Genomic DNA, 19,680 nt, shown 5'->3' on the forward strand with positions numbered 1-19,680 from the left:
TGTTACACAAATAATTTGAAGTTGGTGGTGTATGTATTCTTTAGCTTGAGGTGTCACTACAAGAGACGTTCTAAAAGCATTTTAAGATCGATTTGAGAAGAGGCAGGTTGTTTCACCTGAAACGCGGGAGTCCGTTTGATATCGAGCCTTAAGTGATGTCAGCTGTGAAGTTAGCCAAATTAGGAGGAAAAATAGGGTGCGGATTACAATGGGTTGTTCTCCGTGATAGTTAAGACGCCAATTTACAAACTTACTACGTCAACCATTTCATAATAATAATAAAAAAAATACAAGGCCTAAGTTTCGGCTTTGTTCAGAATGAAAGAATATTATGCCGAATACCTTTGTAGTAAGAATATTGCCATGTTAACACCACTAGAAATTACCATCAATATCTTTAAGGTTAAAGCGGGGGTTAAAGTAGTAAGTAGTAACAGAAAAGCGTAAGCACATACATCCACCCAATTTTCTTCCAGCTGCGGTCTAGAATCATTGTTACAATTTCTAAAGGCAGATAATGTAATAATGAAAATACATTTAGTCGCCATCTTTTCTCGCGATAGCAGCCCAACGACCACCTCTTTGCAAAGAAGTAAAAGTGATAAAAAAACACCTATGAAGAATCTAACAGGCATCTTTTCAAATAAATGTACAAAAAAAGGATACATAAGTAAAAAAAATTAATTCGCTATTTAGTTATTAAAAGTCTACGAAGTCTCATATATGTTTATGACCTATGATTATTAATCAACAATGTTTCATCTATGCATGTTTGTTGATATATTCATACATTTCTTTCGTTGAATCAGACATTATATGTGCATTTGAATGATTGATAGAAACCTATTTCGGTAAGTCAAATGCCTATATTCCTTATCACTATGATTAATCTATCCTCGCAGTGTGAATTTACCCTCAAATCATTGGCTAGGATTATCATGATTTAAAACATGTCTTTGCTTATAATGACAGTCTTCATTTGGCAATATGTAAAATGAATTTCGGGCGAAAAATAAACGCAAGATATATATATTTTTCCCTCTAAAAGGATCGTCACAGTGTGGGCAAAGGCTATATTATGATGTTGATACAGCAATCATTATGAGCGCATCGGTATATACTGACATTCAACTGTGACAGTAATTACCTTATTTTATTCTCTTCTTGGAATCGACCTCATCTTGAGAGTACCCTTCTTTCATACTATAACGAGCCATCATTTGCTAGGGAAATGAGAGGGGGCATGGGTCTCTATGTCTGCAAACGGTTGTTATTATCGTCTGTTCTTTATTTTTTTATTCACTATCCAAATCTTTTTTTATTTTCCAGAAACAAATCAAGGCTGAATAGCTTCTCCCTACTGCCCTATTATAACACACAACAATCCCTTGAAAATATACTGTGAAATGGTTTGTAGGATCCACTACAAATTTGTTCCCTTTAGTATTTCTTCCTTCTTTCTATTTTTTCCTATGCGCTTAGAGACATGTTTTGTGACAAGCGCTATACATATAATGTTAATTAGTAGTAGTAGTAGTAGTAGTAGTAGTAGTAGTAGTAGTAGTAGTAGTAGTAGTAGTAGTAGTAATAGTAGTTGTAGTATTAATTTCATAAGGGATATCATAATTTCGCAGATGAGGACGGCAACGAACTGATCATATTGCTAAAGAGATGAAAGAAGAGAGAAGAAAACAAACCATATTTTTGAAGAGAAAAACAAGATAACAGCGTACATTTTCACTGTTGCCGGCTATAAGGAATTGTGCGGGGGCACTTCAGTGATATTTAGGCAGTTAAGATGATTTGGATTATTTTGTTTGATATCTGGAATGACTAATAGCATTCATCCCTGGTGTGTGATAATGTATTGATAAAAGTAGTTTAACGTTTACGTCATCCGTTATCTCCGAGGCGAATGTCTTTAACTTAATACGCTAATGAAACCATTGGAACAAATTAGCTTGTGTGAAAACAGAAAATTCAAAGAAACAGATCAACAAAAGTTTGAGAAAAATCAGACAAATAATGAGAAAGTTATGAGCATTTGAATATTGCGATCACTATTGCTATGGAGATAGCAAATTGGCAATGCGACAAAGATGTGTGATGTCACTGATGAACAACTCTCCCCATTACTTTAGTATATGCCTCACTTGAATTGCCTCTTTTATCACATCTATCCATAGATCATGTGTTCTTTCTACATGAGGGCATGTAATACATATTTTTAAGAATACATAATGGATAAAGAGTTTGTATCATCGTAAGAAAAAGCAAAAAGAGACATTTTGAGGGTATTTTATAGTCCACCAAAGGGGAAGTTGTTCATCAGTGACATCACACATCCTTGTCGCATTGCCAATAGGAGGATCTCCATAGCATTAGTGATTGCAATATTCAAATGCTCATAACTTTCTCATTATTTGTCCGATTTTTCTCAAACTTTCTTTATTCTTATTCTTTGATTTTTCTGTTTCTACACAAGCCTATTTGTTCCAAAGGTTTCATTCCCCTTTAATACGCTAATGATCTTCGAGTTCAAGTTTACGGGAAGATTCACATACTAAACACATCTTCATTTTGGGGATACATGTAGTATATTCTTTGTGCAAATGAAGGTCGTTTAGGTGAGTTCGACGAAGGCTTCTGCAAGGGGTTTATAGCCAAGGGGGACAAGAGCTAGGCTCTACTACGTTAAGTGACGCAAACCGTCCCTCTTTTTGTAGTATGCCTTATCCTAGTAGTAAAGGTAGCAGTATAACTATAGTAGACTTTATTTGATTGCCTGTTTATATCACAAGGCTAATTTGCAATAAGTTTCATTGTATGCTTACTTTATTAAATTAAATCAACTATTGTGTTTTTTGTAAATTTTGCTATGTCACTAAAAAGATAAGGGGGAACAATGAGCATGCTGATTGTCACAAGGGTCTCCGATGGTAAACAATCGTCCCCAGATATTAAACCAACACTATCGGGGACGTTGGATCGGGCGTGTGGGGATGTGTGTTGTGTGTGGGGGGAGTGTGTATGCTGCGTAGTGGGTACTAGTAAGTTATGGCGTACGTGAGGTCCTGTGTGTACGTATGTAATGGGAGGGTATGTTTGTGTGTGTGTGTGTGGGGGGATGGGTGTCTGTGTGAGTGTGCGAGGTGCGTGACGGGATGTGTCGGTGGTTCTTCATCTGAATTTCCCAAGTACCATCATGATTGTTGACCCATCGGTTTTCTTGTATATGTAAGTGTATTAATGGTGTTACTCCTCGATTGTAGTATATAATATATTGAAATTAATTATCACGTCACCATATAAGAGTTCTTTGTGAATGGTGCTGATTTTGTGAGGATTATGCAATTTTTTTTAATCCTTTCCTCTAAAAATCAAATACGACAAATATCAACAATACTTCGATATATGAATAATCCAAGTGATGTACATTTCTAATGATAACCTCGTCGATTTTATAAAAGGAACCATTACATTTAAACTCAATTCAAGAAATTTATCTTTCTTTCATTCTTGTACTATTACTTTTTAAATTTTTTTAAACGTTTTACTTCACTCGTAGCAGAGCATGTTGATTTTTTTGTAAGGTCTGTGTATATATATACACGTATATACAACCATTGACAACAGTTCATTCCACTAACTTAAACCATTTGTCACCTGCATTGTATGATAATGAATAAATGTTAAAATACCTTGTATTTGCATAATCATGATAACAAAGGAAACATATTTACCTCATCATTTTTGCTCATAGTATTTTGTGACATTCCACCGTCCCTCTTGCCAACTGTAAGGAGAAGGTATAATAATATAACGAATTGATTGGTTAGGATTTCAGCCACCTCTTGAAGTGTACTTTTTAATGACATAACGTAAAATCAAATGGTTATCCTGCCCGCATACATCGATTTAACAGCCGAACCGACTCCAAACATCGCTTACCGGATCGAGCCTAAATCTGATGCAAAATACCACACAAGATTTGTCCTATTTGAGACCAGTTAAATGAAAGGGTATTACTTAATTCATTAACCAAATTTTTCTCAGATAATTTAAGGTAAAAAGATTTAGAATTTCATAAATCAATTGGGAAGGTGTTTATTTCTTTTCAACAAAAATAGTATTGAAATATCAGCCATTTTCATCGAACCATTTAAAACCATTTTTGCCCCCTTTTTTTTGGGGGGGGGAGTCTCACGAATAACAGATTATGATGCAGCCTTGAAAATGAAAGGTATGATTTGTTCAAACATCGCAGACATTTGAAAAGATTTCGAATCGTCGAGATATCTCGTCAATTTTTCAATATACCATTGCTATTATTTTTAAAACCCGACAAGTCAGGCGCACGAGATTGACATGATAATTACTTTGTAGTTATACTGTAAAGCATGATGGACGTGACGTGATAATTACTTTGTAGCTATAAAGCATAGGTAGCCAACTGTCTATCAAAGAAATATGAATGTCATATTGATCGAAGGCCATCCAAGAGTTTCGTGTTCTTAAAGTTAGAAACTGTAGAAGAGTAATTTTCGATTGAAATAATTTTCGATTGAAGTGATACCATGTTCTTTCCCTTATCATGATTCCATCAGAACCTCTCAACATTTCGCTTTAACCAAGCGCTTAATCAATAAGTCTATAATCGCTCCTAATAGCATTCTTAGAAAGTGAATACTGCCAAAAGTCTTTAAAAGTTCAATTTTTATTGTAAACTTGAATAAAAAAGAGGGGAGAAACCTACTTTTGAATAGTTTCATATTATTAAAACGCTATCTAAAAATAACTCTGGGGGGATAAAATGAGACTGATATAGAAGTAAATTATTTAGACAATATTTCCGAAGAGTCATGAAATCATAAATATATCAAAAGAGGATGTAGAAGGGATTAAAAGGAGCAATGAAAGAGAAGAAAAATACATTCTTAGTTATTTCCTCTACTTAACCCGTTTAGTTAGTTAAAATACCTACTGAGTGTACGTTTGAAATCTATACACACTTTTTAATTGCTTTAATCCATTCTTGCTAAATGTATGTGTTTACAAAGCTAAGTTGGTAAAACTTGTATGAAAGTTATTAAAGAGCTTACCTCCTCCTGCGCATAATAGACTTAGTTGTGGCGGGCACTTTCTTCCCCTAGCTGTAATACAAATGAAGCCAAAGTATTTGAAATTAGTATCCAAGAATCAACATATCGTTGAATATTATGATCGACTGTTTATGCAACACTGATTTTCTGTAACAGGATAGATGCACTATATGCAAAGAAAATTTTGCCCCGTTTTTTTTTTTTTTAAAGGTGCATCGATTTTGGCTTGTCTCTTCGTTACACATATCCATATACCCATCCCATGGCACTCACACATACACACAAATATATATATATATATATATATATATATACTGCGATTCAAGTAATATTCTTTATTGCTTCCTCTGTAGCAAATGTCCAGATGTAACATACATTGAAGAAACCAGTACTAACTTTAGGATAAGATTCCATAATCACAGGTCTACCATCCGATATAACACCGCGATGGTTTCCCGGTAGCTGAGCACTTCAACAAAGACAATCACTCTATCGATGATCTCAAAACCGTTCTTTTCGGAGGAGGTTGTAAATCCGCAGAAGAGAGGAAACTTGATGAGCTTTGAGTCATTACTCATAGCAGAGGTTTTAAGTTTGGCTTAAGCAGGGATCTCTCTTGGCTGGATGAATACAATTTTTCTAAATAATTTTAGGAAAAATTCCAAGAGTCAATTATTCTCGTTTTACTCTACTCCGTACACATTGACTCTTGATTTTAAGATAGAGTGATATAAGAGGTCTTTGTCACCCCCTTTGATCGTGAATTAGTTTCATAATAGGCCTTTGGCGATTATCTTATTCTTCTCATGCATATTCATTATTGTGGTTATGTCATTATCAAGTAATTATGACATATCAATAATATCCTCGCTTATGCATTGATATTTACAACCTGCGCTTTAAGTATGCTTATTATTACGGTGATGCCTTTTAATCTGCATGTTTCCATGACCACCATAATTATGAATGCATATATTTTGTTCAATATCTTGTCACTGTGAGCTTTGTATCCCCGAAGACGTGAGGTATGCGTTGAAAATTTGGAGGATACTTGAAAATGAATTTTGTTGGAACTGCAATGCATTACCTATATATATAGACCCCCACACACATATATATGATATATATATAATGTATTATTCAAGAGACAGACAAAGAAATATAAACATGGATACAGAATCATATAATCATGCAGAGTGTTTTAGCTCCGTGCGTGTGGACAAAATAATGTTTTCGGATGCTTCTGTAAACAGGCTCTCTGACAATATCATATCATATTTCTTGCCGAATGCGTTAGAAGATGATCCAACTATCATTCAAACTGGAGAAGAAAAGGAAGTTGCAGTGGATTATAATGACCGTTGATAGATCTACCCATCATCAACTCGTTAAAAACACTTTAAAGAATGTATCATTTCTGTAATACATCGCATCATCCTTTTACTATTCTACAAAGTCTGATTACTGCCGCGACAGTCAGAGAAAGTTCACCCAACATCCTCAAGTGGAAAGGGCCATTTTTATCCCTTCGAAAAGCATCGTTCGTCAATGTCAATGATGAGAGAAAATAAAAACCGTCATCATAGATTATAATATCTCTCCTACACTGCAGGAAGACACCATCCTGTTTCGAGCTATTGTATCCTCGGTAACCCATCTTTTATTTTTTTTGCAAGCACATATCACGGTTATCGAATAGTCTTTTCTGGTAATGACAGGGAATCAGTAGGAGCATGCAATTGCTTTGGGAATGTTAAAACCTTCATCCTTCTTCAATGACTGGTGATCAATTTTTTCAACGACATTTCGATTCATCTTAACCATCATGTCTTCATCTTGTTTATCCTGTTTTATCCCGTTATATACCATTTCATGCTATGCAATGATAGAAACATCCTGAAATACCAATCGATTCTTCAACATCTTCGGTAGATCATGTTCCACTAAATAAACATCAATTTGAGGCCACCTCTTAAATAAAAACAACTTTGTCGAACTGCTTATTGCATTCAATGCCACAATGCTTCTTATGACGTGTTTTATATGGTTACATGAACACGGTATATCGTAAACATCTTAAATTGGTCAGAGAACTCTGTTCCAATCTGATTCATGGTTTTATGAACGTTGGATAAAGTAAAGTAAATTGAGTTATTGTCCATGAATGCATCACCTGACCATTATCTCGCACAGTTGGAGGTCACGATCTTGAAAAGAAATGCTATACGTCCCACTATCATTGTCAACCCTGCGTACTATATATCAATTCCTAACAACATTTTTACGTGCTCCCACAAGGCCAGTCTAAGTTTTACTTTAATTCTACATGACTACCTCAAATTGATTAAACGTTCCCATGGGTGCAGTACAGAACAGCATGGAATACGAATCGAATGCATTTTAAGCATGGATCCTCCTAACACCATGTTGTAAGAGAGAGGGGGAGAGCTAACGTTATAAGTGTTTATCTGATCTCTTGTCAGGGATCTTTTCTCTATAGACAGAAATTCTTATAATACATAATCATATCATCGTCATAACACCAGCAGCAGCGCCAATGACCACATATATCACGTGGAAAGTGATCAGATGACGATTAAGATATCACAGATAGAAAAATACCCAAAAGGAGTATATAGCAATAATATTTTATGCAGTTAATAATTTAAGAATAGAAATTCACAATCCGCTCATTTTCCCAATAAGAGTCTTGAAATATATAATGATAAAACAAATATTTATTTTTAACTTGATCATTTACATACAATAATTTCTTTTTGTATATAAGCTTGTTTGGACTTGGTGAACTTCTTCAAATGCTATACAATATATATATGTATATATATACCATTATCGCCAATTATTATGAGCGGATGTATGGTATTAATTTGTTAGCACAAATAAACGTGCGCTTTTGATCAAGTTTTTTTTTAGTCTACATTATTTTCCTCCAATGTGAAGATTATGTCCTTTCACTCTGAAGTACGAAGAGTCAGGAAGGGCTAATTTAGCTCTTAAAGAGCGTGTATAGTGACTGCACTTCGGAGTGCTGATATTTCTCGTTCGTATTTGAACTAGACAAATCAGCACCCCGAAGTGCAGTCACTATATATTCACACTCTTCAAAACCTAAATTAACTATTCCTTTTTTTTTAGAGTGTTAGCTTGTAAAAATATTTGCTACAAATACTAAATAATCATTTCAAGTGATATCGGTTCTTATTCATGAAATATTGATTGACCTTCAACATTATGAATATTATCATCAATATCAATTTCTATTCTGAAGTATTTTTATTTCCATACCAATCCACAGTACCTACATGCTGATCTGGTCTTAGATAATCGCTAATCAAAATCATGTTTTCAATATTTCAAAATTTTAAATACAGTCAAAGAATGTAAAAATTGGATTTCATATTGCCGCTTATGGGCATATCAATTCATACAAACTATTTTTCTTTACATTCGCGTTAAGAGTCTCTATAATATTTCTTAAATAATAATGTTTAACGAAGATTGCTCATGTTTACAATGACACTAAAATTAACAAGTCTTCGAAAATATGATAATAATCATGCCGAGACAAGCAATTCTTTCTTCAGAATATAATATCTGACACAAAATCAATAGCATCAGTAGTAGAAGTAGAAGTAGTAGCAGCAGCGGTAGTTGTTGTTGTTATTGTATACTACTAGTAGAAATAGTAGTGGTGGTGACATTAAAGGCTTATTTACATAATTTATGGCAAGCTGCATGAGTAGTGCAATAATCTGGGGTTAAATATTTTGTACATTTTTAAAAACAAATTTAAATTAAGTTATAAAATAAAATAAGTGAAAAATAAGTGAATAATATACATATTCACATGGATTTGATAAACTACATACATAAGGTATTAGATTATAAGTCTATCCAAGTTAATAAATCAAATTACAAATGTCACCAAATAAATATTTTTGCATTACGCCAAAAGCGTATATGAAAAAATATTATGATTAACTTGAGATAAGAACTATGAGTACATAATATTGCACATCAAAATGCAAGGCAATAAAGCAAATAGATTGACATAAAGAGTAAGAAGTGTCAATGTAATTTATGAACAGTGTAAGGCAGCAACTTCAGAGAAAATTATTTATTACACACGATAAAAACTCAGAGACGTAAAATCATAAGGTATTTAGGTAGAAAAATGATTAGTGGAAATAAAACTAATATTTTGGAAAAAAAAGTAAAGGAAGTGCATATCAAAATCAAAGTTACAAAATTATTTCCTTCCATCAAAAAGATATATGAAATAGGAAGTTGTACTTTTTGTGATAGATCCATTTTTATTTGATTGCAAGACGCAATTAAGTAGGAGTATGTGCCTAGTCATTGATTTTGTCAATTATGACCACAATGTCTAAAACAGAGCCCAGATATACACATTCAGTTATTGATAATGATGAAAATATTTACTGTTGGTATAATGAATGTAATGAAATAAATTTTGTTGATGGGAATACATAAAGTCCATTAATGAAGTTCAGCATGAATGTTGCAAATCAGTAACAGAGTCGAGGGAGAAGAAGAAAAACACTAAAATGCAGGCGACAGGTCACTTGAATATGGCTCGACATTTTAACACGTGCTTGAGTTCGCGCCAAAATTCGGCGGATAAACACAACCTACTCCTTTCAAGTGGCAACCAATTCCAGCTCAAGATCACAAAAATATTCTTGAGCAAATAGACATCCAAGTCCGAAGCATGCATTATTGATTCAGGATAAATGGGATTCAAGTCTTTTTGGAGGGTACAGTTCTCCTTAACGTATCCATTCAAAAAGATAAAGGTCATGAATCGTTTAAAGCTCGAAGAAAGGGAGTTTTTGAGAAAATGTACATCAATGGGTTCGATATCAAGAACCAATTGTATTACTGGTTTCCATGACAATATCAGAACAAGGAGTGATATCGTAATATCCTATTTAGATTATTTAGGGTTAAGATGAATATTTTAATAGTTGAATCTCTCTTATACAGTACTTTAAAACACACAAATCAAACATAATTTTAAATACTTTGAGGTATTCTGTTGCATTTAGCTTTACACATTTAGTCAAGTGGCTCACCAAGTTTCATGAATATAAAATTCTAGATCATTTACAACTAAAAGCGCTAACAATCCATGCAATTTGGAGGATGAAGACCCATAAGATCCGTTCCATAAACAGTCACAACTGCGTAACTTCTGCCCCGTTTCATCAAATGATGAAGGAAGGAAAAGAAAACAGTGCAAAAAAAAACCGTGTAATGTAATAATACAAATGCACATCCAAAAAAAATCCATGTTATATTTTTAGAATATTTCAGACTGCATTCAAGGACAAATTGGTGCACTTTAAGGATGCGTGAATGTAAAGGTACAGCATATGGCATTCTCATCTAAATAAGTAATCATCAACATATCTGGATGTTATAAAAACCAAGCAGGAAATTAGGAGGACAGAGTAAGTTATAGCTTTCCATTTAGACGTAAGAAAGAAGATGGCGATATGGAGCTCAATTCAAATACATAACAAAAGAACAAGTCGAGATCATTTTCTCAATTAAAGCTCGAATAAAAAGATTTTATACGACAATTTTTTTTCTCATACAGTCGCAATAATTGCCTAATGACGGTACGTTTTGTTATTTGAAGTTCTTATATTAACTATTTTCAGCAAACAAAGCAGAACATTTCATACATTAACTTACATTGTTTGTATATTTAATTTTCACATTTAAAATTATGCCTTTTATTGAATCATTCCTGATTTTCTTCTTCTATTTTCTTAAAATCAAAAGTAAATGTAAATATAACTTATGAATCCCACAAAATTATGGTTGAAGGTAAAAATTACGCGTAATATCCAGATGCTTTCCATGTGATTATCAGATAGAACATAAAATTAGGAATGTTTTAACTAATAGATTCAGCATATTATTTTTTTTAGATATGGTGTAGAGGTATGAAGTCCCCTTACGATAAATCAAATAATAAAAACAGTTTCTTTAATATATAGGGACCAACTACCACTAAAGAAAACAAAATAATGTAACCATTATATTTACTTCTATTGAATAAACATGGAATAGATTTAGCCATACTGTGATCATACTGTGATCAAAAGTCTATTGATTGATGACAAAATTAAAGATTTAGAGGAAGCGGTTGTTGCAATTAAGTAAACATGACAGAAAGAATAATGGAGGATGTTTCTTTGATTCGTATCATGGTTTATAATCATTATTATATGACATCAATGACATGTAGTTGACACGTAGTTGGCATGTACTTTTTAAACACATTATATGTAATAAATCTAGCAGAGCATAACAATGATTTGACAGATTTTCTTAATCAGAAAGTTGATGGAACAAAATATCACCGTAATTGCTCTTTAATGAGGAAAAAAAATATTAGCTTGCAAAAGATCGGCTATTTAATTTTCACCCAATAACATTTTGAAAATCTTGAATTTTTTTTCCATCCGATTTATAATGATTACTAATAAAGAAGGTTGATTGATTTGATATCACATTTAACTGGTTCTCCGGAAGACTTTGGGTTAGAACAGTATAAAAAGGAATTATCAAAGATCTTGAGTACGTGATTTTGGTCAAATGTTAATTCAATGTTATCCCGGTTCATTCGGTCAAGGTATTTCTTGTCTGATGAGTGCACTTTAGCGCTATTTTGAATCCCATTCGCAAAGTATTTCAATTATACCTTTTTACTCGAAAGAAATGGAAACTCAGGTAAGGGCTATCAAATTAAAATGGAAGAACGGTGAAACAAAGCAATACGAATTTTCAATCATTTTAAAATTGAAGAAATTATGCGAAGGATCAAGTGTTTTAGGAAGTGTGGAATATCTAAAAAATCGTACATCAAATACATCAGTCAAGTAGGATGGAAAAAGACAAAAATGAGAATAACTACTTTTCTTACAATTAAGAAAAGGAAACTGTTGGCATTCTCAAGTGTTTTTTTAACATGTAATCTCCTTTATCATCAGATCAAAGGAAACTGAAATATTTGACGTCTATGATAACATACAAAGAAATAAACTGGGTTCCAAAAGAAAGTGATCAAACTCTGCAAGGGCATTGCACAAATTCCACTGTGTAAAAGTGAAAAATATTTTTCAATAATCAATAATCTATAATCTTCACTAAGCACATGTCAATAATTCAGAGATTGGTTCAATCACAGACAGGCTGTAAGTCGCAAACTGGCAAAAGACAGACCGATGAAAATTAGTTGGGATTAAACAATTTCCTTTGACATGTCCTTCAAGGGCATGTTTAAGTGATTGCTTAATCACAAAGAAGATACATGAATTAACATCAAACTTTTAAATGACTGAAACAATCACACAGCCACACACAGATCCCCAAGGGATGTCCGGGGGGGGGATGTCCCGGTAAGTGGAAGATAATCTGAGCACGGTGTGCATCAACAATGTGCATCCCGAACACCCCACACAGATACACAATGTGTTCAGACTATCGCCCGCTTACCAGGACATGGCCCGGGGATCTGTGCGTGGCAAACTTCTCGTGGCTCCTTTGTGATTTAGCCAATAAACTGGTTTTATCCCATTTTCATTCGGTTTTTCTTTTGCCATTTTGTGACTTTGGATTAAGAAACCAATTGATTTGAGGGGCTATAGCCTATCTGTGATTGAACCAATCTCTAAAATATTGACATGTGCTTAGTAAAGATTATATATTATTGAAACCATTCAACCTCCACGTTGAAACTAGCCTGTGTAATAATATTGTTCATTTTGACTGAGTGGAACTTGTGCAGTGCCCTCGTAAAGTTTGATCAGTTTATTTTGGAACCCAGATTAGTTATATGCGTTGCTATCAACACCTTGTTTTGTTTGACTTGAACCATGCTAAATTTCGTCTTGTGCACGTGATTCTGTATAGGCCTACATGCAAACACGTGGACAGTTATGTGCTTATAAAGTGCAGTTAGGATTGTCATATATGACAGAATAAATCGAAGTAGAAGTTGGAGACACTTCCCCTCCGTAAAAAATAAGAAAAAAAAGTAGTATTAAGTATAAAATGAAAATAAAAAATGAATGAATGAATAAATAAAAAATATTAAAATATCGCCTCAACTATTTTGTGAGGTCCAATACATATACAAATCACCTCGGTGGGTAATTAGACTTTGACTACTCTTTAAACTTTAAGAATTATACTTTGAAAGTAGATAAATTCATAATTGACATTTAATACTTTTTTATATTTATTACCATCATTACCACCAACGAAAAGGCTAAATGACTTCCAAACAACGATACAATCCAAGAATTTTTTTAGGCAAGGAAGTGGTGCTGCACCAAATACTCCGTGGATTGAGTTGAATTCCCTAAAAAGGTAATAATTAGTTTAAATAATAATCGATGAACGATTGGATCTTGCCATGCCGATTTTATCCGGACTAGAAAGATACAGTGTATACGTATAGTATTCTTGTCTTCTCATTCTCACCAAGTAGACTCAACGGCCCGAATTCACAAAGGTTGTGAACAAAAAATGATTTCTAAAACCCATGGTTTTGAAATCCGTGGTTTTAAATGAAACCACCTCTGTGAATTCTGGCCAACGAGAGGATCTTCTAATTACTCCAGTCTCATTAAAGTGAACTTGACGAGATCAAGGATCTTGCTTTCCTGTGTCTCCTTGCCGAAAACCAGCATCTTGTGCCCCCCCCCCTCTTTTAGACACGGTTCCTAGGTGCACATTTAACTACACACAAAATATCATCACACTTACATGAAATAAAATTTTGTTTAAGGTGTCGACATCTAGGAAAATGAAATTCACGTGCCTACATTGATTACCATTGTTTACAAGACAGAAAAACTAGACTACATTACACTTACACACAGTGAGTATGAGAAGCAGTTCGTCAGTCCTTTTGGACCTTCCTCAAAATTAAAGATCCTTATTGTACAAGTCATGACTATAGTTTCAAGGTGCTTCCCCTTCACTATGTATTTGGATGTATTTTGGACATTTTCAACCTGGACACCAATGACTTATTGTTCACTTCGACGCATGCAGCCTGGACTTTAATATTCAGAAGGGAACCCTCAAGAGAGCAGAAGCTGAAAAAGGGTGGGAAAATGAGCCCAATCCAATACTGCTTCCGTGCATATGGGAATGCTGTCGAATCCCTCTGTATTTTGTTCATGACATTGTTCGGACAAAACGTCCAATCCGTGTTCATGAAATACAGGGACCCGTCTCCTTGGATCCCATTTAGCCTAGGTCACGGTCTAACTCTGTATGCACTGTTAAAAAAACCTTGATTTTACAGAAAAATAAAAGAAGATTTTGCAGAAAGCAATACCAGAATCATTCTTTAAATTCATGAAACAGGAATTTTTCTGCAATTTAACAGAACAGGTCTGTTAGAAAAAGGGGAAAAGAGTGTTTTATTTAAGGAAATTTGTAAGATTACACACACCAAATACCAATTTCCTGTAAGATTACGCAATCTGGTAAGATTACAGGTGTTCTCGAGACTCTGCTGCAGGAACTTCTTTTAGTTTAAGGATAAATTTTCTAACAGTGTGGAAGGCCAATAATGTCACATTTGTATGCTTCTTATGATGAATGTGTTCTTTCATCATAAAATAGTGGCGAAGAAAACTAACGAAGTTATTAATTCCTAGACACATTTTTGAAGGATCATAGTGGCAGATGAACTGCCAAACCGAAACTGAACCTGTTAAACATTAAAATAAAGCTATGATCAGTGACAATGCACTTGAAATCACGATCTGCTGACCAGTTATCTGCTATAACAATGCAGTTAAAATCGATGTGAGATAGGATGCGCTTTTAACGAATCCTCCTCAACAAAGAATGGAAAGAGTGTTATGATGATGTGGACAGGTGTACTGTGCCTAAATCAGAACATCCAAATACGAAATTTAAAATTGATATAGGGTGGTGAAATCATATATCCCCAAGCAAAATAGAAATGAATAAAAAGAAATATGTACACGATTTTGCGCAAATACGGTATTTATTCTTGTTCTGATGAATGTTCTGTTGACACCACAAAGTGCATCATCAATAAATGACGAATGACAGAAATTATAAGGTGGACCATTGTGACGTGCGTGGAGTTGATAAGAGGAAAACTAGCTCACGACATGCCTCTTTCTGATCGTTCTTCAAAAATCGGATAATTCCTTCCATATTTCATTCTAGGTGACCATGAAATACCTGGAAAAGAATGCATTTATAGGTTTGTTAAACTAATATGCTAAACATGAAACTTTTCTCATTTGTTATTAAATATCCTAATATAAAAGATGACACTTATTATTTACAAAAAATAAAACAAAACAAAAGAAGAAGACCACATAAAACGAGTTTGAAATATTATCAAAATAACTACGTTAAATTATTTCATTATAGGACGAAAATTGGAACATATGCGACCAATTGAGGGCACACGTAAACTCAATCAGAAAAACAGAATAAATCTACATTAAACAATTACGTAAAATATTCATCACTCAGTATCTAAGCATGACTAGCCGCCATCAGGGATCAAATCACAAGACCAAGCCTTCCGCGGCAAAGATAATAATAAAACTGAACTGAGCTTGGAATATTTCGAGTCCTAGTAGTTAACAGATATTAATTAAAGAAAGACAAAATGGGTCATGGAGATCTGGAGATCGTCACCTTTAGTAATAATATGGTATTTCAGTAACCCTATTACAAATTCTGAAAAATAAGATCTGCCACGTCCGCCTATCCCTCTAAATTTTCAGGAATAACTAACTGCCTTTTGAAATATCAGGTAATAGTATGGGTCGATTTTTTTTTCTTTATGTAGATCAATGGTACTTGTGAAAAGTACAGCAGTTCAATAGATTTTCCTTAGAGAATAATCTAGTACTCCTATATCAGTTGGAGATATTTCGGGCATGGCAGCCGGTATCAATGAAAACAAGTGGTTTATTCCGTCTTAACACATTGGTTTTGGATTATAGCAAGAACTAAGAACTGATATGAGATATCCGGATGATGTACTGATATTCGTGTGTTCTGCTATGGATTTCCCCAGAAAAACAAACAATATGAAATAATTGCTGTTCTAATATTGGCTCAGCAGGAAATTAAAAATATATGTGAAAATGTAATAATCGATATGAAATGGACGTTTTAAGAGATTGATAGGTACGAGGAGTGTATGTAGAGCACATATCAATGGATAGTAAATAGACAATAAGATAATGAAGGGGAGGTAATACTTCGTCATTCATCTATATAGTTGTATCCAAACAAATGGAAGCTAGGAAGATCAATGATTATACGGAACAAGTTTCATGTTCACGAGAGAAAGAGAAGGGGGGAGAGTAATGTAGGAAACGAGAAGGAAGATGAGAGGCAGTGAGAGATTTAAACGAGGGAGGGCGAGAATGAGATACTGGTATTATAGGGTAAGAGAATGAAGTACAATAAACAAAATGTGGAAATGCTGAGTGCTTGGTTTGTTGTTGAAGAGGAAAGATTGCAAATGCAAATAAACGTGCGTGTGGTTCTAGACCAAATACATCTGGAAATAAGATAAATAATCCAAAAATATGATTCTCAAATTATTCTCCATTTCTTTCTTAAGTTTTAGGTTTCATAGTGATTATCAGACGTTATCATCGTGTTCGGAAGAAGAGAACTCTAAAATGTCGAGTTGGTATCCCGAGAGTTTCCCGAACATGTTTTGAGTCTATCGGAATCTACGTCTATCCATTATAACATTTCGAGACAGACAATACTAAAAAAAGGCATACGTGTTCATTTTTTCATATACTTGTAGGATTAGAAGTCAACGTGGTCAATGTTCATACTTTGTGAGGGTTCACTATATGAAACAATCCTTACGCAGACTTGATGATGATACTGTTGACATTCATTATGATTAATTGCAGCTTTGTAGACAGACAACAAGCGGAGTATTTTGTCTTTATTACGGTTATCCCACGCCTGATACCAATGACGGGTGTAAGCAACTATCAATTTTACTTTAAGTCACTTTACATTCCGAAAACACGACTTCTTCTATCGCACAACGTTTCTTTTTCTTTTTTTTTTACAAAGATTCTGATGACGATGCTTAAAGCCCCTTTCACAACTGACGTACGACCAGTTTACGACCGCCTGCAACAGTTTTTTTCTTGTTGTTGCACGATCGACCTCTTGGTGTCTTGCGAGCACTCGCAGTCGTTGTAGACGATCGCACGAACTCTAGGTGGTCGTGACTGGTCGCATCTGAACTTTGAAACATGTTCAAAATCCAAACGCGATCAAATACGATTGATTCACTCGCATCAGGTCGTACCGTCGGTCGAGCGATCATCGTGTGACTGTTGTTCAACGTTGTACGACTTGGTGCGAGAGGTCGCACAACTAAGTATAGTTGCATTTAGTCGACTGGAGGTCGTACAACACTTGCACATGTGCTAGCGACCTACATGGACAGAGACCAGTCTTGCGACTGGGTGCGATAATATATAAGCGAGAAGACTGTTGTAAGATGTTGTAATGATGAATTCAATTCGTCTTTAGAATCATCGGACATTTCACACGCTCGCTCGAAAACTGTAATTTGAATCCGAATTCCCGAGCTAAGGCGGTATGTGTCCTTGGTGATTTGTTAAAGCCCCTTTCACGATTGACGTACGACCTGTTTACGACCGCCTGCAACAGTTTTTTTTCTTTCTTTTTTCTTGTTGTTGCACGATCGATCCCTTGGTGTCTTGCGAGCTCTCACAGTCGTTGTAGACGATCGCACGAACTCTAGGTGGTCGTGACTGGTCGCATCTGAACTTTGAAACATGTTCAAAATCCAAACGCGATCAAATACGATTGATTCACTCGCATCAGGTCGTACCGTCGGTCGAGCGATCATCGTGTGACTGTTGTTCAACGTTGTACGACTTGGTGCGAGAGGTCGCACAACTAAGTATAGTTGCATTTAGTCGACTGGAGGTCGTACAACACTTGCACATGTGCTAGAGACCTACAGAGACCAGTCTTGCGACTGGGAGCTATAATATAAGAGTGTTGCAAGACCGATCGAAATTACGGCTTACAACATTCCACTACCGTTGCATCTGCATGTATGCGACCGTCCAGCCCCTTTCACAATTGACGTCCGACCAGTTTACGACCGCCTGAAACACCTTTTTCTTGTTGTTGCACGATCGATCTCTTGGTGTCTTGCGAGCACTCGCAGTCGTTGTAGACGGTCGCACGGACTCGAGGTGGTCGTGACTGGTCACTAATCAAAGCACTGCATCGCAAATACAAACTACGATGAGTGCGTGACAATTGCATTATCTACGGAAGTGCTTAAAAGGTCACGTAAGCTCCGCCCCCTAAAAAGATGTTTTGGAGGTCAAGTCTTTCACACGCAAAATTAGTACCGAATTTGGATGAAACTTAACTGGAATTCACCTCCAGAGTAGAATTTGAATTCGCTATTGTGATTAGCATTCGTTATTCTAATCATGTTCTAGTTTGATTCCACGCGTGCTAAAAATTCGTCATTACAAGCGGTGTTAACCGGTGTACATAGAGGACCACACCAGTTATTCTACACCGGTATTAAATTGGTGGTGTTAGTTTTCCAACTATAGGTGTTATTACAACACCTATGGTTGTTACATTTACACTCTTTGGTGTTATGTTCAATATCTTGGGTGTTATTTTAACACCTCATGGTGTGGTGACTGTGGTCCTCTATTAACACCAATTGGTGTCAGTTTTAACACCACAGTTTTTACAGTGTAGCCTTATTTTCATTGGAATCATCATTCAAATTACGATTTTTTTACGGTATGAAAGGGCGTTGAGTAACATTTAAAGAAAAAAAAAATATTTTGAGACACTAGTTGTGTCATCTAAAGAAAAAGGCCAACCAACCATAACATAATTTTAGGCCTGGTCCCACTGGCCGATGGACGTAAAACGTATTCATAAAGGACACAGCGGACGTTTTCATCCGCTCCAGAAATGGACAAACTTAGCGAAAAATTTGCGTGAACATAACGGAAAATAACGGACGTTGGTATAGGGATGTTAAACGGATGTTCATCGGAAGCCTAGCGAATGAAAGAGGATGGAAGTGGATGGCAGACCCGAAGGGTTGCTTTATATACGAAAAGCGTACGCTTACGCGTCCCTGCTATTTCCGTGCTACCATCGATGTACCTTATCTTTCCTCCCTCTTTTAGTTGTTCAGCTGCAGTGGATATGAATTAGACTTGAATTGCGAGGATGCACAGAGGATGCAGAGAGGATACAGCGGATGTTTAATGGATGATAATATACATGGGACGTTTGTTGCTCGTATATGTTGCGGATGATTTACATCGTACACGGCGGAAAGTTCATCCGTTCTAAAAGACCGGTCCCAGTGACATTTAGGATGGATTGCGCATAAATTACGGATAAAATTTGATTACAGACGCTAAACATCCGCAATATTCGTAAAGTATGC

The 19,680-nt window shown here is 35.2% G+C and overlaps 1 protein-coding gene across 1 annotated transcript in view; it reads right to left on the minus strand.

Annotated features, from left to right (window-relative positions):
- LOC121411058 overlaps positions 1–19,680 on the minus strand; it is a 48,316-nt gene that overhangs the window by 20,503 nt on the left and 8,133 nt on the right. Inside the window, exons 2-3 of the mRNA XM_041603541.1 lie at positions 5,103–5,153; positions 3,744–3,796 (exon numbers count right to left, since the gene is read on the minus strand). Coding sequence (XP_041459475.1) covers positions 3,744–3,796; positions 5,103–5,153 — 104 coding nt within the window. The remainder of the gene's footprint in view (positions 1–3,743; positions 3,797–5,102; positions 5,154–19,680) is intronic.

Source organism: Lytechinus variegatus, chromosome 3, assembly GCF_018143015.1.
Source record: "Lytechinus variegatus isolate NC3 chromosome 3, Lvar_3.0, whole genome shotgun sequence".
NCBI lineage: Eukaryota > Metazoa > Echinodermata > Echinoidea > Temnopleuroida > Toxopneustidae > Lytechinus > Lytechinus variegatus.